The sequence below is a fragment of the Malaclemys terrapin genome, chromosome 6, assembly GCF_027887155.1.
Source record: "Malaclemys terrapin pileata isolate rMalTer1 chromosome 6, rMalTer1.hap1, whole genome shotgun sequence".
Taxonomy (NCBI): Eukaryota; Metazoa; Chordata; order Testudines; family Emydidae; genus Malaclemys; species Malaclemys terrapin.
In genome coordinates this window covers 66,632,531-66,658,034 of record NC_071510.1, presented here as the reverse complement: position 1 = coordinate 66,658,034, position 25,504 = coordinate 66,632,531, and the positions used below count along the sequence as shown (strand labels likewise).

At 43.2% G+C, this 25,504-nt stretch overlaps 1 protein-coding gene across 2 annotated transcripts in view; it reads left to right on the top strand.

Moving 5' to 3' along the window:
- The window catches only part of FER (FER tyrosine kinase), a 421,941-nt gene that overhangs the window by 35,536 nt on the left and 360,901 nt on the right, over positions 1-25,504 (top strand). For both annotated transcript variants that reach the window (XM_054031951.1, XM_054031950.1), the window contains 2 exons: positions 17,424-17,688; positions 23,830-24,003. In XM_054031951.1, coding sequence (XP_053887926.1) covers positions 17,482-17,688; positions 23,830-24,003 — 381 coding nt within the window. In that variant the 5' untranslated portion in view covers positions 17,424-17,481. The remainder of the gene's footprint in view (positions 1-17,423; positions 17,689-23,829; positions 24,004-25,504) is intronic.

Below are 25,504 nucleotides of genomic sequence, written 5' to 3'. Positions count from 1 at the left end.
CAAGTAGTAGCTGAACCGACGAGGGGGGAGGCCATTTTAGGTTTGGTTTTGGTCAGTAGCGAGGACCTCGTTGAGGAAATGGTTGTAGGGGGATAACTTTGGCTCGAGTGATCATGAGCTAATTCAGTTTAAACTAAATGGAAGGATTAACAGAATTAAATCGGAGACTAGTGTTTATAATTTTAAAAAGGCTAATTTTAATAAATTAAGAGGACTGGTTAGGGAAGTGGATTGGGCTAACATATTTATGGATCTAAAGGCAGATGATGCCTGGGATTATTTTAAGTTAAAGTTGCAGGAGCTGTCGGAGGCCTGTATCCCGAGAAAGGGAAAACGGTTAGTAGGCAAGAGATTTAGACCGAGCTGGATGAGCGAGCGTCTCAAAGGGGCGATTAAGAAAAAACAGAAAGCGTACAAAGAGTGGAAGAGAGGAGGGATCAGTAAGGAAACTTACCTTATTGAGGTCAGAGCATGTAGTGATGGAGTGAGAAAGGCCAAAAGCCGTGTAGAGTTGGACCTTGCGAGGGGAATTAAAACCAATAGTAAGAGGTTTTATAGCCATATAAATAGGAAGAAAACAAAGAAAGAAGAAGTGGGACCACTGAAGACTGTATCTGGAGTGGAGATTAAGGATAATCTAGGCATGGCACAATATCTAAACGAATATTTTGCATCGGTCTTTAATGAGGCAAATGAAGGGTTTAGGAATAGTGGCAGCGTGACAGAGGGGAATAAAGGAGGGGAGATTACCGTATCCGAGGTAGAAGCCAAACTTGAACACCTTAACGGGACTAAGTCGGGCGGACCGGATGATCTTCATCCAAGAATATTGAAGGAACTGGCGCGAGAAATAGCAGGCCCCTTAGCAATAATTTTTAATGAATCTTTAAACTCGGGGGTGGGACCATTGGACTGGAGAATAGCTAATGTGGTTCCTATTTTCAAAAAAGGGAAAAAAGTGACCCGGGTAACTACAGGCCTGTCAGTTTAACATCTGTAGTATGCAAAGTCCTGGAGATAATTTTGAAGGAGAAAGTAGTTAAGGACCTTGAGGTCAGTGGCAATTGCGACAAATTAAAACATGGTTTTACCAGAGGCAGATCGTGCCAAACCAATCTGATCTCCTTCTTTGAGAAAGTAACAGACTTATTAGATAAGGGAAATGCGGTGGACCTAATATACCTCGATTTCAGTAAAGCGTTTGATACGGTACCGCACGAGGAATTATTGGTTAAATTGGAAAAGATGGGGATCGATATAAAAATCCAGAGGTGGATAAAGAACTGGTTAATGGGGAGACTGCAGCGGGTCGTACTGAAAGGTGAACTGTCAGGGTGGAGGGTGGTCACGAGTGGAGTTCCTCAAGGTTCGGTTTTGGGTCCCATTTTATTTAATCTATTTATTACTGACCTCGGAACCAAATGTAGGAGTGGGCTGATAAAGTTTGCGGATGACACAAAGTTGGGTGGGATTGCCAATTCGGAGAAGGATCGGGATATTCTGCAGGGAGACTTGAATGACCTTGTAAATTGGAGTAACAGAAATAGGATGAAATTTAATAGTAAAAAGTGTAAGGTGATGCATTTAGGGATGACTAACAAGAATTTTAGTTGCGTCCCCAGCTTGTATCAGTTGGAAGTAACGGAGGAGGAGAAAGACCTCGGAGTCCTGGTAGACAGCAGGATGACTATGAGTCGACAATGTGACGTAGTGGTGAAAAAAGCCAATGCGGTCTTAGGATGCATTAGGCGAGGTATATCTAGTAGGGATAAGGAGATGCTGCTTCCATTGTACCAGGCACTGGTGAGACATCATTTGGAGTACTGTGTGCAGTTCTGGTCTCCCATGTTTAAAAAGGATGAACTCAAACTGGAACGGGTACAGAGAAGGGCCACTAGGATGATCAGAGGAATGGAAAACCTGTCGTATGAAAGGAGACTCGAGGAGCTCGGTTTGTTTAGCCTAACCAAAAGAAGGCTGAGGGGGGATATGATTGCTCTCTTTAAATATATCAGAGGGATAAATACCAGGGAGGGAGAGGAATTATTTCAGCTCAGTACTAATGTGGACACGAGAACGAATGGATATAAACTGGCCGTGGGGAAGTTTAGGCTTGAAATTAGACGAAGGTTTCTGACCGTCAGAGGGGTGAAATATTGGAACAGCCTTCCGAGGGAAACGGTGGGGGCGAAGGACCTGTCTGGCTTTAAGATTAAGCTAGATAAGTTTATGGAGGGAATGGTTTAATGGGATAATGTGATTTTAGTCAAATCAACAGCGTGCCATCGCTGGTAAATAGTATCAATGGGCTGGAGAATCTTGCCTACATGCTCGGGGTTCTACTGATCGCCATATTTGGTGTCGGGAAGGAATTTTCCTCCAGGGTAGATTGGCAGAGGCCCTGGAGGTTTTTCGCCTTCCTCCGCAGCATGGGGCGGGGGTCGCTAGCTGGAGGATTCTCTGCGACTTGAAGTCTTTAACTCACAGAATTTGGGGACTTCAACAGCAGAGTCAAGGGAAAGGGGTTGTGGCCTGCATCATGCAGGGGGTCAGACTAGATGATCATAATGGTCCCTTCTGACCTGAAAGTCTATGAGGGAATGGTATCAAACAGCAGCATCCTCATTTCCCATACCAAGCACCCATTGGGTTGGCCATTTAAAATGGGTTTGTAATTTAAAAGGAGGGGCTGCAGTTTCCGGGTTAACATGCAGCATAAACCCAACTAACCCCCCTCCCTTCCACCCCACACCCAATTGTCTGGGATGATCACTAACAGCGGGGAACATTTCTGTTCAGAAGAGCAGGAACGGGCATCTCTGAACGTCCCCTTAATAAAATCACCCTATTTCAACCAGGTGACCGTGAATGATATCATTCTCCTGAGGATAACAAAGAGAGATATGGAATGGATGTTGTCTGCATGCCAGCAAACAATGGGACCATACGCTGCCATGCTTTATGCATTGATTCCAGACTACGTGCTACTGGCCTGGCGTGGTAAAGTGTCCTACCATGGAGGACAGAATAAGGCAGACCTCCCCAGGAACCTTTTGCAAAGGCTTTGGGAGTACATGAAGGAGAGCTTTCTGGAGATGTCCCTGGAGGATTTCCGCTCCATCCCAATACACGTTAACAGACTTTTCCAGTAGCTGTACTGGCCGCGAATGCCAGGGCAAATTAATCATTAAACACGCTTGCTTTTAAACCATGTGTAATATTTACAAAGGTACACTCACCAGAGGTGCCTTGTGTGCCCTCAGAGTCTGGGAGCATGCCTTGGGTGGGTTCGGGGGTTACTGGTTCCGGGTCCAGGGTGAAAAACGTCTCCTGGCTGTTGGGGAAACCGGTTTTTCTGCTTCCTTGCTATGAGCTATCTTGAATGTCTTCATCATCATCTTCCTCGTCCCCAAAACCTGCTTCCGTGTTTCGTGATTCTCCAGTGACGGAGTCAAAGCACAGGGTTGGGGTAGTGGTGGCTGCACCCCCTAGCATGGCATGCAGCTTCAGCGTGGAAGCGGCGTGTCTGCGGCTCTGCCCTGGACCTTCCGTTTGCCTCTTGGGTTTTGTGGTAGGCTTGCCTTAGCTCCTTAATTTTCACGCGGCACTGCTTTGCGTCCCTGTTATGGCTTTTGTCCTTCATGCCCTTTGAGACTTTTTCTAATGTTTTGGCATTTCGTTTACTGCTCCGGAGTTCAGCTAGCACTGATTCGTCTCCCCATATGGTGAGCAGATCCCGTGTCTCCTGTTCGGTCCGTGCTGGAGCTCTTTTGTGATCCTGGGACTCCATCATGGTTACCTGTACTGATGAGCTTTGCGTGTTCACCTGGGCTCTCCACCACACTGGGCAAACAGGAAATTCAAAATTTCGCGGGCCTTTTCCTGTCTACCTGGCCAGTGTATCTGAGTTGAGAGTGCTGTCCAGAGCGGTCACAATGGAGCACTTTGGGGTAGCTCCCGGAGGCCAATACTGTCACATTGCGTCCTCACTACCCCAAATCTGACCCGGAAAGGCCGGTTTCAGTGCTAATCCTCTCGTCGGAGGTGGATTAAAGAAATCGATTTAAAGAGCCCTTTAAGTTGGAAAAAAAAGGCTTCGTCGTGTGGACGGATCCAGGCTTAAATCGAGGTAATGCTGCTAAATTCGACCTAAAATCATAGTGTAGACCAGGCCTCAAACTTCGGTCCCATAAAGTAGAATTGATTAGCTTGAACTATCATGGTTGTGTGACAGTAGTGGTATTGGTTCCTTTTGGGTGTTAAAGGCCCACTATAATGCTTTTCCTTGTAGTGCTTTTATACCCAGTCTAATATTCTTTTGTATGTTTATTACGAACCCCAGGTATTTGTTTGTTCAGTCTTCATTTTACTCTGTTTTGGTTGTTTTGGGGCTCTTTCTGAAATCAAGGTTTGTCTTTAACAGGTTGACCTATAGGGCACATATATTTTAGAAGGTTTCCATAGGCAACAGTATGACCAGATCATCAGCATACTTTAGGCATTCTCACATATTATTAAGAATTGTTCTATAATTTTATTTATTTTTACAGATGTAACTACTGATATCCTTATTTTGTTTTTGTTTGTTTATTTTGAAGGAAATACACCTCTACCCTGATATAACGCAAATTCTGATATAATGCGGTAAAGCAGTGCTCCGGGGGGGCGGGGCTACTTTACCTCATTAAATCCAAATTTGTGTTACTGCAAGCAGTTCCTCTGCGCTCTCCCTTTACTTGCTGTGGCCTCCCTGCCCCAGCTCACCTCCGCTCCGCCGCCTCCCACGAGCGCGCCACAGCTCTGCTTCTCCCCCCTTCCTCCCTCCCAGGCTTGCTGTGTCAGGGAGGGAGGGAGGAGAAGCGGAGCTGTGGCGTGCTCGTAGGAAGAGGTGGAGCGGAGGTGAGCTGGGGTGGGGAGGGCACAGCAAGTAAAGGGGGGTGCAGAGGAACCGCTCCCTGCCCCAGCTCGCCTCCGCCTCCTCCCACGAGTGTGCCGCAGCTCCGCTTCTCCTCCCTGCAGGCTTGTCGCGCCAATCAGCTGTTTGGCACGGCAAGCCTGGAAAGGAGGGACGGGGGGGAGAAGCGGAGCGGTGGCGGCACGCTCAGGGGAGGAGGAGGAGGTGGAGTGGAGGTGAGCTGGGGCAAGGAGTGGTTCCTCTCCCTACCCCAATATAACACGGTCTCACCTATAACACAGTAAGCTTTTTTGTCTCCTGAGGACCGTGTTATATTGGGGTAGAGGTGTAGTTATTTTGCTTATTCTCTGTTTCACAAACTCTGGTATTCTGTATGTTTCTCAAGTCATTGATGTTAGTGAGTTTTTATTAAACAAAGTTCAGGGGCATTGAATGAAGCATTAGAAATAATGTGACAATTTTGTGGCATGCTGAGCAGGGGAATACCAAACTTAAAAAAAGTATATATATTTTTTGTATATATCTACCCCTGGTATTGTCTCCTTGAATACTGCGTTACTGTAATGCTCTTTATTTGGGGCTACACCTTACCACTACCCAGGAACTTAGCTTCTGCAGAATGTGGCGGTTCATTTGTTTGCAGCTCTTCTCACAAGTAGTACATCATACTACTGCTCCATGATCTACACTGGCTCCAGTTTGTTTTCCTGTGCAATAAAATGTATGGGTTTTAATCTAAAAAGTCCTACGTGGTTTAGGACATGGGTATCCTCATTGACTGCATCTGGGCCCTTGCAATACTTCAGCAGTTAAGATCAGCTGAAGTGCTTGGTCTTAGCCCCTTAATTTAATTGGGAGGGGTCTGGAGGCAGGGCTGTCTGAATTAAGAATCCTCCACTGTGGAACTTGTTTTCCCCATTAGGCTTTCAGAACGGAATTTGATGACTTCTGAAAAAGTAATTGATATTTCTTGACTTTTTTCTGGAATGGAAGGCTCAGGCTGATCTAAAACAGAGATCAGAGTCCAAAATATGTATATATATTTTTAAATTCAAATTGTACCCAGACCTCTGCATGATGGGGGGCAGGGGTTGTATTTTTGAACAAATCAAACTAGTAATGCGTTAGCAAGGAGACTTCCATCCTATTCCACCCTAGTCTTATCAGGCTTTTGGCCTACTCATTTGCAAACGTTTAGGTCTCCTTTAGGAGGCTGAGCAGAAACCTGCTGACCTACCCTGACAGCAAGAACTTTTTTGGAAAAAGGTGGAGTTCTGCTAGAAAAAAATACAAAGTAGAATGTAAGACAGCTTTCAACCTGAACTTCAACATCCAGGCCTCATCTTTTGTGATTGTGGTACAGAAAAGATACCCCAGCTAAGAGCCTAGCCCACATAAGTAGATATAGGTTTAAAGGGTACTCAGAATTAAAAATGGAGCTATCAGTCTTCCTAATAACTAGATGGCTAAAAGTTTTCATTCCCTCCCATACATGTTAATAAAACTTCTGGGTTTTTAAAAGGTTAGAGAATTCATACTTCTCAACCTTTCAATGTAAAATATGACAATAAAGATAATTATGAATAGGGTTGGAAGGATTAAATTTTTATCAAAAAGTCAATTTCACCATACACGCACAAACTGATTAAAAACTATTTCCGTTAATAATCAAAATGTATAGATCGGCAAAGTAGGAAAAGTGCTACTTAATAAATTATTAGATTTAGGGATATTTTTGATGTGATGTTGAGAATTTGTGTTTTTAACCGTTATAAAGCTTAAACTTTTTGAATGTGTTAAATATCATTAAATAATTGTCTGAGCCCTCCAGTACTTTACTAAAACTGTGAAAATTTGCCAATAAAAATCTAAAAACATGCTTAAAAATAAAAATTAAATTCTGCCAAGCCTAATTATGAATATTATTTTAAAGACTCTACCATTAGATGGACATGTCATTAGTGTTGTTGCCTATGGCATAGTCCCTCACCATCAATAATTTTCTTAGCTAAAATTTGCCAAATAGACTTGGTGATTTTTATATGTCCTTAACTTCTCCGAACTGGAGCGCTTATACCTGACATGACAGCTTCATAGAAGAAATGAATTTAAATTTTAAAAATGGTTGTTGTGCCTTTTGGTGACTTCTGACAGGAATGTCAAATTTCAGATCCCCTTAGCTTCCGTTTAAGTCTTTCACATTGAGAACATGGAAATTGTCAGTCTGTTACCCCGTTGCAGGTGTCTATCTTTATATGTGATATAAAGGTAATATGGTTAATAATTATAGGCCATGGAGGTAGCAATGTTTATAGTTAAAGTTTTTCTGACATGTTCTATTTTAAGTCCCTGTTTTCAATTGCTCATAATTTTGCCAGACTTAAACAATTTAGGCTGAAATTTTCCATGCTGGGTGTCTCCCTCAGGCTGATGAATTTTTTTTTTTGGTGTGGAAAGTTTTGGCTAAAACAGTTCAGCTATTACTGAGAATGAAGTTGGGGAGAAATACACCGTTTTGCCTACGTTAAAACAATTGTTTGAACTGTTTCACTGTGAAGCTCTAGCTTCTCCATGCTTTGACATAAAATTTGCCTGGGAGGTTGCTCTGATATCAGGAAAGTGCCTTTAGCTGTCCCTGTGATAATTTGCCCAGATTTGGCCAAGTTATAAGCCTTTGACAAATGTCAGTCCACACATGCTCAGAAGAGTTTTGTTAGGTTTTTGGAGACTAAATTCTCTGAGGATTCCGTCTATACTGAGCATGATCAATTTCCTCCTCCCCCATAGTTCCTGTGTGCTGACCGAATTGCATATGTGCAATGACTAAGCCTGCTTCAGCCCAGGACTGCAGAGGCTGAGCAGGACTTGCCTTGCAATTGTACCTCCTGGCTTCTGTGGACCACCCTGCTGCTGAGCATCTGAAGGAAGAGCAGGGAGACTGTCTTTCTTGTGCTCATGGCGGAGAAGGAATAAGCTGCTTGATTAGAGTGCAGAGAAGTGAACAACTGGGAAAGAGATGCAAGGCAGGGTGGGGCAACGGGCAGGTGTTCAGGGGGGGGAAGGAATAGAAGTTGGGGGGCAGGGGCAAGAGTAGAGGGAGTGGGAGGATAGGAGCAGAGGGGCGGAAGAAGGGCAGGAAGAAGGACAGGAGCCAGGGAAATGGAGAGGATAGTAGCCAGGGGTAGTGGGGACTCGATAGGAGTATGTGGGTGAGTGGGAGATGACCAGGCCAGGAACTGGCCGAGATTGTAATGGGTAGGTCGGGGGAAGCAGGGAGGGTTGAAGGGGTAGCAGGAGGGGTGGTAAGAAAAAGAGCAGGCGAGAAGGATTGGGGCAGGGGGAGGATCCAGAGAGGGAGGATAGAAGCAGGTGGGAGATGGGACAGAGCCGAGGAGGTTAGCAGCAGCAGAGAGATGGGCAGGAGCTAGAGAGAGGCTCAAAACCTCTGTAAACCCAACGGCAAAGTGTGTGTCCCATCCCTCTCTCTAGTGGCAGGTCTACATAAAGGTGAACAACCTTCTACTGTTACCAGTTACTCAGCTCAAACAGCAGAGGACTGTGCTGTTGTTATAAAGACCCCAATGCTGCTGATGACTCAAGTTGGAGTCAGTGTAGTTCCTCATGATAAAATTTTTGCTTTCTGAGTTTGCTTTTTAAAAAGCTTAGGAAATAAAATCCTCAAAAGCTATGGTAAAAGTATTATGCTAAGGTTGCAAAGTCAAGCACTCAACCTTAACTCTGGCAGTTCTTAACTTTTATCTGTTTTGTGAATGAGGCAGGGAATTGCAGGAAGGATATTCTTCGAGTACTTGCACATGTCCATTCCAATGTAGGTGTGTGCGTGCCCCGAGCACCGTTGCTGAAATTTTTTCCCTTAGTGGTATCTGTCAGGTCGGCTCCAGCAGGCAGTGTACTGGGCAATTCGCGATACTGTCCACTCCAGAGGTATTTGTGGCTGCTAGAAACCTGCTCACACTGCCTCAGAGATCCAGGACTTGCCAGCGCTGGTTTCAGTGAGCGGCAGAGAACCCTCCCCCAGCTTTTGCGTGACACTGTGATCGCTCTCTAGGGGAAAACCTCCTATGATAGCCTGGCCTCGGATTTCTCCACGGCATTGGTCACCAGCTCTGAGAGAGTTGGCACTGCCATGGTCTCCTTGTTGCCGCTTGTCTTCCTTGTTGCAGCTTGTCTTACTTGTTGGAGTCCTACTTTCCACGCTGCTGTGACAGCTCAAGCTACTTCCCTCCCTATTCTGTTGGGACATCTGGTGCTATGGTGCTGCTGAGCACTTGGCCTATGGGATCATGGGGGCCAGCACCCATGCAATGGCCTTTCTGGAACTCATGGGGATTTCCCTGGGGCCAGGGCACTGTCTCGAGGCATTCATACTCTGTGGACTCGGAAAGTAGAGTGCCTCCGGTACCGTGCTGTGAGACGCCAGACCCAGATTCCGGTGCCGAACGTCAAGAGCAAGTTTCACAGGTCTCAGTGGAGATAGAATCAAGGGGCAGAGGCCCCTCAACCTGCTTTAGCTACCTCCTCCTCCTCTTCTCCAGATGAGGCACTGTCAACCACCAATGAGAAGGACTGTCAGGGTCAAGCGGGGCTCACATCCAAGGCACAGGACCCGAAGAAGCTGGACTTGTTGGGAGGAAAGCCTACTCAACGGGTGGGCTGCAGCTCTGAATAGTGAATCAGCAAGTTTTGCTACGTCACCATAATTTTAATACGTGGGAGTTGACGCAAAAATGTAAGGACATGCTTCCCCAGACAGGAGTTCTCTTCATTTGTTGAAGAAGGGAAGACAATAGCCTGGGCCTCCCTGCAGGCAGCCTTTGCCAATTCTGTGACCAGATCAGTGGCTATGGCTGTTACCATATGCAGGAGCTCATGATTACAGTCCTCGGGGTTTCTTCAAGAGGTGCAGCAAACCCTCCAGGACCTCCCATTTGAAGGGTCCTCTCTCTTTTCAGAGCAAACAGACCCCAAATTGCACAGACTTAAGGACTCTAAGGCGACCCTGAAATCTCTGGGTCTGTATAGTCTGGCAGCAGCCAGAAGACACTACAGGCCTCAGCAGGTTTGACGTTATTTCATGACGTCTTCCAGACAGGACCAGTGGAGGAGGAAAAAGGGCTTCTGGCATAAACCCTCTACACCAACCTCCTCCTTAGGGCTGTTACATTCTGTCCCTAGACATTTGGGCACTTCAAAGCACTTGTTTTGATTACATGCTCGAGGACGACATCTCAATCCCCTCGATTCTGGATCCAGTTACCCCTTTGTTTTCCAACCGACTGTCTCAGTTCCTCAATGCCTGGAACCATATTACCTTGGACCATGGAGATCTAAACACAATATAATTAGGTTATACCCTCCAATTTTTGTCCACCCACCCTCCCCGTCCCTCTTTAGGAACCTTTCTCATGAGCAAATATTGGAACAAGAAGTCCAGTCCCTCCTTTGGGTGGGAGCCATTGAAGAGGTTCCTCACCATCTAAGATGATAGGAGTTTTATTCACGTTACTTCCTAATCCCAAAAGCCAAGGGGAGTCTCGGACTGATCCTATACCTGCGGTAGTTCAACCACTATCTAAAGAGATTAAAGTTCTGCATGGTCTTCTTGGCTTCCATCATTCCTTTGCCAGATCCAGGGGATTGGTATGCTGCCCTCAACCTAAAAGATGCATACTTCCATAGATTTTCCAAAGCACAGAGGTTTCTAAGAGTTGTTGTAAACCAGACTCATTACCAATTGGCAGTTCTGCCATTCGGGCTGTTGGCCGCCCCACAGGTCTTCACCAAATGTATGGCAGTAGTAGCGGCCTTCCTCAGGAGAAAAGTAGTTCACATTTTCCCATATCTTGTCGACTGGCTAATCAAGGGCCAGTCCAGAATGCAGGTGGAATCAGACATCCATTTTATCCAATCGACCTTCCAGGCATTGGGCTTATTAATAAACAACCAGAAGTCTACCCTTAGCCCTGTACAAAAGATATAGTTCATAGGGGTGGTTCCGGACTCCTGTACAGGCGAAGACCCTGCTTCTGGAAGATCGTTTCTGCTCAATCTCGACCCTGATAAGCTCCCTTCAGGCACATCTGACCATGACAGTCCGAATATGCTTGAGCCTTCTGGACCACATGGCATTATGCACATATGTGGTACAACATGCGAGACTATATCTCAGATCTTTCCAGGCCTGTTTGGCCGCGGTATATTCACCCTTGCAACATCATCTGGACATGATACTTATGTTCCCCCTCAAGTCCTCGACTCACTGACTTGGTGGTTGAATCAAGGCATAGTCTGCATGGGAATACCTTTTTCGAGGCCCCAACCATCCATGTATCTGATCTCTATGCCTCTGTGTTGGGTTGGGGAGCCCACCTTGGGCATCTCAGGACTCAAGGCCTGTCGTCCCAAGAAGAGCTCTCAATCCATATCAATATCCGAGAACTCAGCTCAGTCTGCCTGGCCTGCCAGGCGTTTTTAACCCACATTGCAGACAAGGCAGTCTCGCTTCTCATGGACAATATAATCGCCATGTACTACATCAAAGGCAGGGTGAAGTGCATTCTTCCACCTGTCCCAGGAAGCAATCCAACTGTGGGAGTTCTGCATTACACACTTCATCTAACTAGAGGCATCTTACGTGCTGAGTACACAGAACCAACTTGCGGATCGCCTCAGCAGGTCCTTTTCCACTCACTATGAATGGTCCCTTCGACTGGATGTGGCAAGGGACATCTTCCAGAGGTGGGGGACTCCCCTTATAGATCTGTTTGCTACCCAAAACAACAGGAAATGCCATCAGTTTTGCTCCCTGCAGGGCCACAGCCCAGGGTCTCTTATGGATGCCTTACCTGTTGGGCCGGATAACTCATCTCTATTACTGCCTTTCCCCAATTCCATTAATTCACAAGGTTCTGTCGAAGATCAAGCAGGATTGAGCACAGGTCATCCTTATAACCCTGGCGTGGCCCAGACAGCACTGGTTCACCACCCTCTGAAGCTTTCCAGTGGAACCCCCAATCCATCTCCCTCTGCACCCTCACCTGATCACCCAGGACCATGGTCAACTGCTCCACCTGAACTTCAATTCTCTTCATTTGTTGGCCTGGAACCTTCATGGATGAATCCTGAAGAGCAAGCTTGCTTGGAGCAGGTTCGTAGAATCCTACTAGGGAGTAGAAAAGCCTACACCAGGGCAACTTACTTGGTAGAGTGGAAATGATTCTCTACCTGGTCTTCACAACTCGGATTTCCACCTACACAGTCCTGATTGCAATTTATTTTGGAGTACCCTGTGCTCTTGAAACAACAAGGTCTGGCCCTTTTCTTCAGTTAAGGTCCACCTGGTAGCCATTTCAGCCATCTGACCTAAGGTTGACAACAGATTTGGTCTTTTCACATGAAATGGTAATTTGGTTTTCTCAAAGGCTGGAGAGGATGTTCCCTCAGATAAAGGAACCGATCCCTCCTTGGGACCTAAACCTCGTCCTGGCAAAGCTGACAGGCCCACCCTTCAGGCTGCTAGCAACATTTTTAAAGTTTATTTTGAAAACTTTTCAGATTCGTTTTACAGCTATATCAGAAAATGAATGATTGTTTGGTTATTTCATCTACCAAAGGTAACTGAAGCAGATAGTTCACCTCCCAATGACTTCATAAATATCTCCAATTCAACAGGTTAATCATTAATATTTGGAATGTTTTTTTGCCATGCTGTATTAGGAGGAGAACATCACCAGACAAACATTTAAATTGTTTTATTTAACTAAAACAACGTTATGTATTCTGGATTTTTTTCTTCAACAGCAAACATATAATATTATAACAAAACAAGCATATGAATTTTTGAATTTAGTTAAACATTCAAGTTTTTTAAAATCAGGTTTGTTTTTGTTAAAATTGTTTTTAACTAAAATAGTAAAATGAAATATTAAAAAAGCCACAAAAATTAAATCGACTATGTCAGCCAGGTCAACATGAGAAACTTAAAATATTGGCTTTTGCAGTTAACTCAGTTGTTTTCACCTTCATTTTCCTATTTGTTCATAATCTGGAAAAGAAAAACAAGCTTTTTTCCTGCTTTTTCAGGTCCCAAATGATTTCTCAGTTTGGAATGAATCAGTCCAAAGGAAGAAAATACTCTTTCTGCTCCAGCAGAAGAAGCTACTGCTATTAAAAGTGAGATTATCACTTCAACAGTCCCTGACTCCAAGTGCTTAAGTGACTTCCATCAGTTCACTGATGTAACTTTCTTTAAAACGTCATCAGCAAACATATATTTCTTCAATTGTTCACCCTTAGCTCTGAAGTTTATTATAGTTGGCATTATGGAGGGATGATTGCTGGATGTCCATGTCATAGCCAACTCCTTTTCTTCAGCAGTTAAGGTTTCACCCTGGTACCGTGTATTGTGAGAATATTTGCAAGAAAATGAGCTGGAGATAGTGCTTGTCCTATTCGATTTTTTTAATGCTTGTAATTTAACTCTGTCATTAAATAAGATCTCACTCAGTTCCTTCCAAATTTCAACAGCGTCAGCAATAAAACAGCTGTTTCCCTGCATTTTGTTCAAGGCTACAGAAATAGGCTTCAGGCTACTCAGCATGTGGTCAACATTTCTTTTAAGCCCAATGTTGAGAATTTTGGCTGTGACAGTGCCATCTATTTTTTGCACGATTTTGTTCACAAACTGTCATCAGATTAGGCCAGTTCTTGATATAGTGCTCAAAACAGTCCACTACTGAGTTCCATTGCACGTCTTGTGGGAGGGTTAGCTTGGTTCCTTCCACTTTTTTCAGAGCAGCTGCTGCAGAGTGGTTGTTATGGAAGTATTTTGCAATTTCAACAACATTAGCCTTTATTTTTGGAACACTGAAGTCTTTGGTTAGGAGATGCATCAAATGAGCACTGCAACCGTATGTTATTAGCTTGGGACTCTCTTCACTCTCTCCTAAATTTCTTCTCATCTTGGATACATTTGCAGCATTGTCTGTGACTAAGCTGCATACTCGAGATTTGAATTTTTTTTTCACAGTTTTTTCTAGCTTTTAGTGCTACTTCTTGTAAATATTCTGCTGTGTGCGCATTTCCTGATGTATCAATTGTTTCTGTAAGGAAGACATTCCCTTCTTCTGTTGTCACACAAGCATATAAAACAGGATCTTTTGCACACTGCTCAATTTCTCTTTCATACACTTTATCCAGCAATTTGCCTGCGATATTTGCTCTTTTGGGTGGACTGTACCCTGGTCTTAATGACTGAACCATGTTAATGAAGTGTGGGTTCTCAATCATACAGAAAGGAGAGTTTGTTGCATAAACAAACAGGGCAATTTTTTCATCAACTATCTCTTTTTGTAATCTGCTGGTTCTTATCACAAATTTATCTATGCTTGTTTCTGAATGATGGAGTTTTTTTTCTTTTTGCTACAGGTAATCTACTATGGCTATGTGACATACATGATGTGGCTGGAACACTATCATTGGCAGATAACTCTGAGACTATAGAAAATGATGGTGATCTTGAAGGGGGATAGTCTTCAGAATCCTGTATGTTGAGGATGGATTCTCCTGAACAAAATAAGTCAAAGCAGTTATTTAATTATTATTAGCATACTGCTCATTTAGTACTGCTCATTGCATTCACTGACAGTACTACTTTAAAGGTGAAATTGTAAAAGGAAGATCTGCCTATTTCAGCTATTTATTTTTTTATCACAACTGCATCTAAAATGATAGTACCATAGAGTAACAACTATATTTTTTGCTCAAACACGAGAATTCAAGAATAGTTCAGAAGGAAGACAGGCAGTCCTTAAGAAAAAAGTATGAAATAAAAAAGTTTACCAACCTGAAGATCCTGCATGTTCAGACATGTTCCTTTCCTCATCTTCAACGCAGCTTCCTCCTGAGAAGGAACACTTCTCATGATGTTGTTTCATTCGTGCAGCCAGGCCTTGCATTTCTTTGATGCACTGTTTGCATTTTGCACGCATGCCTCTCTTACCCACAGGTAAAGGAACTTAATTTAAATATTCCAAAACTGGGTCTCTTTTATGGCCTGCTGCTGTTATAGGTTTTCACTTCTAGTGAGAGAATGGTATGGTAGATCTCAAATCAATGAAGGCTACACTCAGAAAGACCTCAAGACTTCTGGAATATGCTGATCAAACAGTTTCACTTTTTTGTTTCTACCGCTTGCTCCTCCCTTCTCACGTTTATCTCCAGACTTCTTCTCCTTGTCCAGATCTATTCCGCCCCCAAAATCTTCTATTCATTTAACTTTTTGAAACTTGCACTTTTAGAGAGAGGTAAGGGATTAACTCTGTGTACACAAATTTGCAGAGGGACAATAGGGTTGAGGTCTGTTATTTCTCACCTCTATATATTATTTATTTATTTATTTTAAAAACATATTTTGCTGTTAACAAGCGTGTTATATCTGGAGACACAAATCCACAGTTTGAGAACTGCAAAACTAAGCATCTCTGATGGTATCTTCTGGACTGAGCACTGAGTCCCATTGAGTAGATAGAAAGATTAACCTAAATAATCTATACAGAAGCCCCTGGAACCTCATAAGATTGGGTCCCTAATCCATTAACTATTGGAACCCATTTACAAAACTTTTCTTAAACATTACATGAATATATTGTCTCATATTCTAGAATTAGAATTTATAATCCCTATTCAACGATGAGATAACTCTTAATTAAAACTCAAAGATTTTTTCCTCAAAAAGCATTTTTTTAAAAATCCAATTTAAATTAAAAAAAATCTGATTTTTTTTTAAATCATTGATTTTCATCCACCCTGACTAATTCTGTATTCAGTGCATAGTTTGGATGATGTGCAGTAAATAATGAATGGGGCCACACATAGATTGATTAGGGTAAAAAGAAATATTGAATTCTTGCCCATCCGGTGAGCACCATCCCTTCTGAATGAGCAAGGAATCCTGTGGGGGAAAAAGTAGTATGTGATCATATAATCAAAGTAGTGACATCACAACGGGGGCAGGAGGGGAGCGGGCAGGGAGCTATGGTCCTCAAACTTTTTGCCACGGCGAACCTAGTCCCCTTCCGATCCTCCCCCTGAGGGCCCCGGTCAGGCCAGCAGCTGGTGGAGCCAGGCCAGGGATCCTGGGCAGTTGTGGAAGCTGTGTGGACCCTCCACCTGCCCGCAGTGCGGGCGGCCAAAGAGCAGCCCCTGGCCTGTGTACCTGCCTAGGGCAGGTTGAGGGTCTGCACTGCGGCTCCCCATAGCTGCCCACATGGCTCTTACCATGGCCAGGCTGCAGCTCCAAGGCCCTGCCCCCCGGCCGGAGCAAGAGACGCGGACAACTGTGGGGAGCCTGGGTCCCTCCCACCTGCTTTGGTGGGGTATCTGTGGGGGAGGGCTCCCTGGCCTTGCTGTGGCTTCTGGCTTGGCTGGGGGCATAGCCTCGGGAGGAAGAAGGCAGGCCTTGGGGGAAGAGGAGGGGACTTGGGATAAGGTGTGGGGTGGGGGGCATGGCCTTGCAGGGAAGAGGAGGGGCCTCAAGGGGAAGTGGTGAGGCAAGACCTTGTTGGGAAGAGGAGGGTAGGGGGTGGGACCTTATGGGGCCAGGGCCCTGGACCCCCCCACTTTTGGGAAGGCTCTGCTGCCCCTGAATCTAAGACTGTATCATAATGCATATTCACAAAGGGGCTGAATTAAGGTTCGCCTGGTAGCCTTCCTTCTGGCATTTCTGAACTTTGGAGCACTTGATTTTGAAACCTTAGTAGTCTTTTTACATTGTGTTTGGGGTTTTATATATGGCTGTTAGCCTTCTAGAAACTGATTTCCAAAGTGTTAATACCTGACAATTGACTAATTACTAGGAATTTTGTGGGCTATCAGGAGCAGTGTACTGTGAAGAAAGGAGGCTCTATGGTTACTAGGAGTGGGGCAGGATAATCTGGGATTTTTGTCTTGTAATTTATCTGTCTCCATTGATCTCTGTCTCAACTATTTAATCAAACCAATCTATTTAGTTTGGGAATTCAATGCATCTTATGTACTTAGATAATATGGCAAGAGGTCTATATAAGAACTTCAGAATTTTTAATATATTTATCTTCACAAACATCCCTGTGAGATAGGGAAGTACTGTTACAGTAATACTTTATGCATATGGAGAAGTAAGGCACAAAGAGACTGAGCAGTTTGCTCAAATTCACACAGGAAGTCTGTGGTGGAGTAGCAAATTGAACTTGGATCTCCCAAGTCCTAGGTTAGTGCTTTAACGCCAGGACCGCCTTTGCTAGCTGTTTTCTAAGTGGTTAATGTGCAAGACAGAGCTGAGTCTTGCTGTTGAAAATTGTGGCTGACTGACTATATTAGTTCAGAGATGAGTGGTTAAATTAAAACATTTGCTGCTTGCTTTAAATTTCAATGTGTGTCATAACTTCGTGATCATTACATTTTATAGGTTCCTCTTTCAATATCTTTCTCATTAATTTTCTGTCTGCAGATGTGGTGACTAGAAGAACCTCTATTGTTGCCCATAGCGCATATAGTGCCTTATAAAGATGGGGTTTGGAAGTGACCTGAAGTATTCTCATGATGCTTTGTTAAAATTGCAAGATTGGGAGTTACGACTACTGGAAACTGTGAAGAAATTTATGGCCATGCGAGTAAAAAGTGACAAAGAATATGCATCCACTTTACAGAATCTTTGTAATCAAGTTGATAAAGAGAGTACTTCCCAACTGGATTATATTAGCAATGTATCCAAGGTAAGAGAAGATTATTTAGAAATTGAAATTGAGGAATCATTGTTTTAATTATTATATAGAAAAGGTAGTTGGCTGTTAACTCCTCTTTTTCTTCGTTATAAAGTAAATTCAAAGATGAACTTGAAAAGTGTCATTGTCCTGTGCTGGTTTTGTCCCTTTGTGGGTGGATCTCTTAAGCCACTCTGAACCTTGTGTTCCATCTACTTTATTCTCCCACCTTTCCTATTTTCCTTCTGTGTTAGAACATGTGCCCACTGGACTCCACTAATACAGTTTTAGTTAAGAGTTTGAAGTGAGGTGCGGCAGTCCCTGGGCGGAATGTGTATCATGCCAACTCTTCTTTTGGACTGAAAAAAGTGGACCAAGCTAGAATCCCTAATTTTGAGCTCTGGTATTGTAGACCCTGGGCTGACCCACCTATTCTTATGTTTAGGGATTATAATATGTTGTAGTAAGATTTTTTGTTAAATAGAAACTATTGTTCATACAACGTAGAGGTTGTGATAAAAATAGAAAAAAAGCCAGGAAATTCAGAGGTAAGGCTGACATTCTGACCATTATTCACACCATGGTGTGTAGTTGTAAAAACAAAGCATTAATTAAGGCCAAAGTTTCTCAGACTTTTTCTCATAATTGTAATATTGTTAAATATAGTATTTTGTATACAGTTTAAAATAAAAAAATCTTTTATGAAAGGTTAAAAAAAACATCCATTATGTACCGAATAGATACAAAACAGGTACAGCAACGGCAGAGGCAAAGCAAGTGTCCCCACTTCACCTGTTAATAAGCCTTAGGCCTGACTTACAACTGCTTTGGTAGTTAGAGGTCTATTCTGTCTTAATGGCTTCTTCAATTCTTGGCCTCTCTGCTGAAAATGTTGGACTGGAGCAGCCCACTTAATTCACAATGGGCACCAAATAGTTGTTAGTTAATGAATTTTAATCACTTTTAATCTGAATTGGACTTGAACAAGTGACCACTTGTCCTTTATCTATCTTGAATCACACATGATAGAAGAAGAGTGGGTAAACCTCCCCTCTTTCTAGGCACTAATGGAAACAACTGACCCAACCCCCTCCAAAAAAAAAAAAAATTCATGACACCTTAACTTATGAGTAATTCTACATTTTAGTCACGGGTGTTTTTAGTAAAAGTCATGGACAGGTCATGGGCAGTAAACAAAAATTCATGGCCCGTGACCTGTCCATGACTAAGACTTGGCGGAGCGGGAGGCAGCTCGGGAGTGCGGCCCAGGGGCCCCGCAGGAGCTGGGGGGGATGGCCCGGTGGCTGCTGGGAAGAGGGTAGTCGCGGCCCTGGGGACACGGCGGGTGCTGGAGTGGGGGGGGGGGAAGGTGTTGGTGGGGTTGGGGCAGGCTCCCTTCCTGGATCTTGGAAAGCGGCAACCCCAGCTCCTAGCTCCACATGCTGTCTCTGCTACGCCCCAAGCCCCGGTTCTGCAGCTCCCATTGGCTGGGAACTGCGGCCAGTGGAAGCTGTGAGGACGGTGCCTGCAGGTGGAGGCAGCATGAGGATCTAGGAGCTGAGGGAGGGGAGTTCCTGTTGCCCTCACAGAGTGGGGGCCCCTCCAGATAAGCACCGCCCCGCACCCCAGCTTTGAGCCACCCCCCACAAACTCATGCTGCTGGAGGACAGGGGGGCTCGAGTCTGCCCCAGCAGCATCTGGTGCCTCTGGCCCGGGGACTGCCCAAGCTGCTCAGGTGGCTCCCAGGCCAGGCACACTGGCTACTGCAGAAGTCACGGCGGTAACGGAAAGTCACGGAATCCGTGACCTCCATGGCAAACATGGAGCCTTATTTATGAGCAAAAAACCAAAATACTATATGCTTATTAATAATAGAACAGTAATAGAAGAAGAAAAACATAGGGTTGTCATGTCTCGTTCTTTACAAACCTTAATATTTATAAAGATTAGAAAGATTCTTGGATGCTGGTGCTATCTGGTGAGACACTGCCTCCTGCTGTGAGCAGCCAAATTAGCTCAGTACTGTGATTTAGCAGCTGAATTAGCCCAATTTGTGCTTTCACTTCTCTGCTGTTGGGAAAATTAATGATGATTACACAGTATCTTAAATATAAATAGGAAGCTAGAAATTATAGCATAAGGGAAGCAAAAACGGAAGGAGAAAACCTGTAGCCATCAGAGTTAAGGACAGAAGGAGTTTTTCCAAGTATGTGAGGGAACAAAAGAAATTCTAAAAATGATACTGGTCCATTACTAGATGGAAATGGTAGACTTGTCAATAATACAGAAAAGGCAGAAGTGTACAATAAATATTTCTTCTCTGTTTGGTAAAAAGCCGGACCGCTATCATGATACTGCTACATCTGAAATACTTTCCATTCCAACAGAAACTGAGGAGGTTGATGCAGCTGCTACAATTAGACATCCTCGTGCAGAGAGCCAAGGTTATAGAGGAGCATGGTTACACAACTCCCTCTCCATTGAACAGCAGCTACAAAGCAAGACTTTTTTTTAAATCAGCATTTCTGGATAACTTGCATCTGAGAGTTTTAAAGAGCTGGCCAAAGACTGGTTAATACTGATTAATTTTTTTTCCAGTAAATCTAGGGACGTTCCAGAGGACCGGAACAAATCTAGTGTTATGCCAATATTTAAAAAGGGTAAATGGGACAACCTGAGTAATTATAGGCCTGTTAGCTTGACATTGATCCTGGGCAGAATAATGGAATGGATTAATAAATAATTAAGGGAGAGTAATATAGTTAAAGCCAATCAACACAGGTTTGTGGAAAATAGATCCTATCAAACTAGCTTGATAACCTATTTTGTTGAGATTACAAGTTTGGGTGATAAAGGAATAGTGTTAATGTAATAAGCTTTTGTAAGATGTTTGATTTGGGACTGCAAAGGACATTTTGATTAAGAAACTAGAACAATGCAGATTCAACATGGCACACATTAAATGGATAAAAACTGGCTAATTCATATGTCTCAATGTAATTGTTAATGGGATTCACCACTGAGCAGGTATTTCTAGTGGGATTCCACAGGGATTGGTTGTTGGCCCTGTACTATTTAACATTTTTATCAATGACCTGGAAGAAAATATAAAACCGTTACTGATAAAGTTGCAGAGGATATAAACATTGAGGAAGTGGTGAATAATGAAGAGGCCAGGTCACTGATTCACAGTTATCTGGATTGCTTAATAAACTGGATGCAGGCAAACAATATGCAATTTAGTATGACAAACTGTAAAAGTCAATACATCTGGGAAGAAAGAATGTAGGCCATACTTAGAAGATGGGGGATTTTTTCTTGGGAAGTGGTGACTCTGAAAAGGATGAGAGGGTTAAGGTGGATTATCAACTGAACATGAACTACCTGTGCGACAGTGAGGCCAAAGGGCTAATGTGGTCTTTGGTTGTATAAACAGGAGAATCCTGAGTAGGAGTAGGGAGATTATATTATCTGTGTATTTGGCACTGGTGCGACCACTACAGAAATGCTTTGTCCAGTTGTGATGCCCACAGTTCAAAGTTGTTGATCAATTGGAGGGGGTTCAGAGAAAAGTCAGGAGAATGATTAAAGAATTAGAAAACATGTAATCTTCTTTGAGTGCTTGCTCATGTCGATTCCATATTAGATGTGTGCACACACATGTGCACAGCTGCTGGAAATTTTTCCCTTAGTGGTATCCGTAGGGCTGTCTCTGGTGCCTCCTGGAGTCCCGTGCTAATGTCCCGTGCTGGTATATGGGGTGCTGCCGGCCCTGTGCCCTCTGTTCCTTCTTACCGCCCCTGATGGTCACTTTCTACGGATACTACCAGGGGAAAATGTTTGGCAGCTGTGCATGTGGGCGCGCCCAGACCTAACATGGAATGGACGTGAGCAGCACATCTCGAATACAACATTTATGAAAGGTAGGTAACCATTTTTTAAAGTTGAAGACTCAAGGAGCTCTATCTGTTTAGTTTAACAAAGAGTTAAGATGTGGCTTGACTATACCTACTTGGGGAACAGAAGTTTGATACTAGAGGGCTCTTCAATCTAGCAGACAAAGGTATAACAAGATCCAATGGCTGGAAAGTGAAGTTAGACAAGTTTAGATTAGAAATAAGGCAAATTTTTAATAGTGAGATTAATTACCAAGGGTTGTGGTCGAGGCTGGCTCCAGCTTTTTTGCCACCCCAAGTGGCGAAGCGAAAAAAGAAAAAAAAAAAAAAAAAAAAAGATAAAGCCAATCAGCGGCACTTTGGTGGCAGCTCAATCACACCGCTTCATTCTTAGGCGGCAATTCAGCGGCGGGTCCTTTGCTCCCTTCCTTCCTCTTCGACGACACTTTGGTGGCATCTCAAAGAGGAAGAGAGGGACTGAGGGACCCGCCGCCGAATTGCTGCCGAAGACCCGGACTTGCCACCCCTTTCCATTGGCTGCTCCAAGCACCTGCTTCCTTCGTTGGTGCCTGCCCAAGTTGTGGTGGATTTTCCATCACAGGAAATTTTAAAATGAATATAGGAGTTGATTCAGGCAAGTCCTATGGCCTGTGTTATACAGGACATCAGACAAAATGATTAAAATGTTCACTTCTGGCCATATAGTCTATAAACAATATGATTTTTCCCCTGAAATAATTCTCTTTTCATTATAGTGTCCCCATCCTTTTTTCCATTCAGCCACTTTTGAACCTTTTTTACTTCAGTTATTGTAAATGTCAGTTACTATTTATTACAATATTTGTCATTTCTATTTCTTCTTTGCTCTAATTTTGGCTAACCAAGAGAATTATTTTCTATTTAAACACCATGAGAGTCTAAAATTTGTATCATGTTTTTTACACAGTATACTTCACACTAGAACTCAGTATTTTTCAAATGTGTATTTTTTATGCCATAGAATCCCAAATACTGTGCATATTTAGTGCTGGAGTGATTGCTATACCTAAAATGCTGGCATTTCTGAGGGGATGAAATGCAGCAGCTATTCTGTGCTAGCAATGCCATACAACATTGTTTTTAGACAACAAAACTGATAATATATTCTTTTCTCTCTTGGATAAGAAAAAATAACTTTTCCTATATGATTGTAAGTAGTCAGCGCCTTAATTTTATTTTTCAGCTTTTAGAAACGTTTGTTTAAGCACACTGTAATAGGACTGTTTCAGTACTTCGATGAGCGAATCCTAGAGAACACTTAAGTACTGTAAAAAATGCTATGGATAACTTAATAGATTTTGGGTCTTCCATTTAGGTTTCTAATAAACTCAGTCTAGTCTGATGTTAAGGGGGCATGCACAGATGGAAGTGCCTTTTTTCAGATGAGATGTAAAAAGGAGAACTCAGTCAATTGTGGTTATTACAAAAACATTGGTACCTTTATGTTCAACCAAGGCATTGAACCGAGTGTCCTGACACTGATAACTATATATTGTATCTATCTAAATTCTGTAATTTCAACTGGGATATGGTAATTCATAGCAGTGCTGAAGTACAAAATAATACTATCATAAAGTTGAATGCCCAGTGAACCCCATTCTATTCTCTTTAGCAGAACTGAACAAGGTTCCATGGGATATCAAATACTTTTATTCAAGTTAAATGCTAGTTTGAGGCTCATGTCAACAGCTTATGTACATTGGTATAGCTCCAGTGAAGTTAATGGAGCAAAATGTCAGTTTACTCCAGCAGAGGTTCTGGCCCTGTGTGTAACATAAAGAGAGACCTCATTTTACTCTACTAAAAATTACCACTGCTATGGCCAAGAGAATTAGTCATGTAATTGAGATGGATTTAAATAAAAGGAAAAATTTGCCAGGACAGTGGAAACAGGAGAGGGAAGAAGAAAGGACACTGGCAGCATGTCTGTCAAAGTAAAGGAATTTGGGTGATAGCTGAAGTGAGGGTTAGTGGTTTTCATGATAGACCTAGACTTTGGTGTGATGTTGAAATGTGACTATGATACATCATTAATACATCTCTAACTCCGTTGCGTGGGTGGGTTAAAGACATGGTTGCTATATTTAAAGTGTGCATTCAGGCAAATGTTCAAAAATATTCTTTCTAAAACCCCTTTAAATGATGATGTACTTTTCCAACAGTTTCTTTTGATCATGCAATAGCAGATAAGTTATTTTCTTCATTTTCCTTCTTCCAGTCTTGGCTGCTTATGGTACAGCAGACAGAGCAACTTAGCAGGATAATGAAGACACATGCAGAAGATCTTAACTCTGGGCCACTACATAGACTTACAATGATGATCAAAGACAAGCAACAAGTAAAGAAGAGTTACATAGGTGTTCATCAGCAAATTGAGGCAGAGATGTTCAAGGTAACTTATTATACATGATATTTTTTTAAATTTACTCAATTACTAAAGCTTTATAAAGTAGTATATAGAATTATTTCATATAAATATTCACGTGAATACTGCAGATGCCACCATTCCTCTTTATCTTGCAATACAAATACTAATTTATTATAATTGGATTGCATTTTCTTCCTGTTTAACCCAGTTCCTCCATTTTTCTACAAGTTACTAGCTGAAAAGGCAGAGGTGGGAAACTGTCCTGCAAGTAAATTCAGTTAGGCTAACTGCTCTGGAACTTTTCTCCTTCCAGTAGAGTGTGACTGTGTGAATCCCTTCTCCTGTCTCCTCTAGGCATTCCTGGGGTCAGGGCTTGAAAAATCCACTAATCTAAGGCAAGTAAAAGCTTTTCTTGATGAGTGCTGTAAGTTTCTGAGGAATCTAAGCTTGTGTTTAAAAAAAAATTCTCCCTTTCAGCAGCCACAATGGGTTTTGGGGTGGACTTCAAATGTATCTGATACCTAGGATCCAGAGGCTGAAATGAATAATGGAGCCCCCAAACAAGTATGGCAACAAGTTTTCAATGAGCAATAATCATCCCTCGGATTAACTTCATTGGATACAATATTACTACTGAAATTTAAGGGGACAGCTTCCTATTAGGAATCCCAGCAACCTCCACTTTCCCAGCAGCTGGTGGGAGATTGACATGTAACATGGGTGTCCTCCTTCTTATTCTGTGGTTTATAGTTTGACTTCTCAGCCTATCGGGTGCCTGGTAAAACTTCCAAATCCTGTGTGTGGGCCTATGAATGGATGTGCTTGGGTGTATCAAATAATATGAGATATACCTATCTCATAGAACTGGAAGGGACCCCGAAAGGTCATTGAGTCCAGCCCCCTGCCTTCCCTAGCAGGACCAAGTACTGATTTTGCCCCAGATCCCTAAGTGGCCCCTTCAAGGATTGCACTCACAACCCTGAGCTTAGCAGGCTAATGCTCAAACCACTGAGCTATCACTCCTTATTCTGGGGTGGTGGGAAAGATTGATGGAATAAGTTAGGAAGAAAAAGTACAAAATATGGAGCGAGAGTGAGTGAGTGAAGGGACAAGGGGAAGGGAAAAAAGGAGACACAATCTAAGGTGGGTAGAAAACAATTTAGAGAGAGGGAAAAAATGGAGGAGGTGGTAGTGGAAGAACACTGGAGAGAACTCTATACTATACCATGTTCTGCTATAGGACAGAAAAAAAGATAACATATATATGATAATATTGTGATGGGTTGCCCCCCTTCAAGATGCCACCTGGACCTGATGTGCTAAGATACCACTGAATCTGCCTATTCTGCCAACATGGCTCCCCCCTTTAGACGGTCTTGCCGAGCCAGGCTCCTAAGCCTCCTCTAGCGCACACACAGGCAGGGCCACAGCCCGCTGCGGGAAGACTCAGCTTAAGGGACTTGCCCCAGAACTCAGGTGCCCACCTCACTTGGAGTGCAGACCCAAAGGTATATTGTGAAATCCG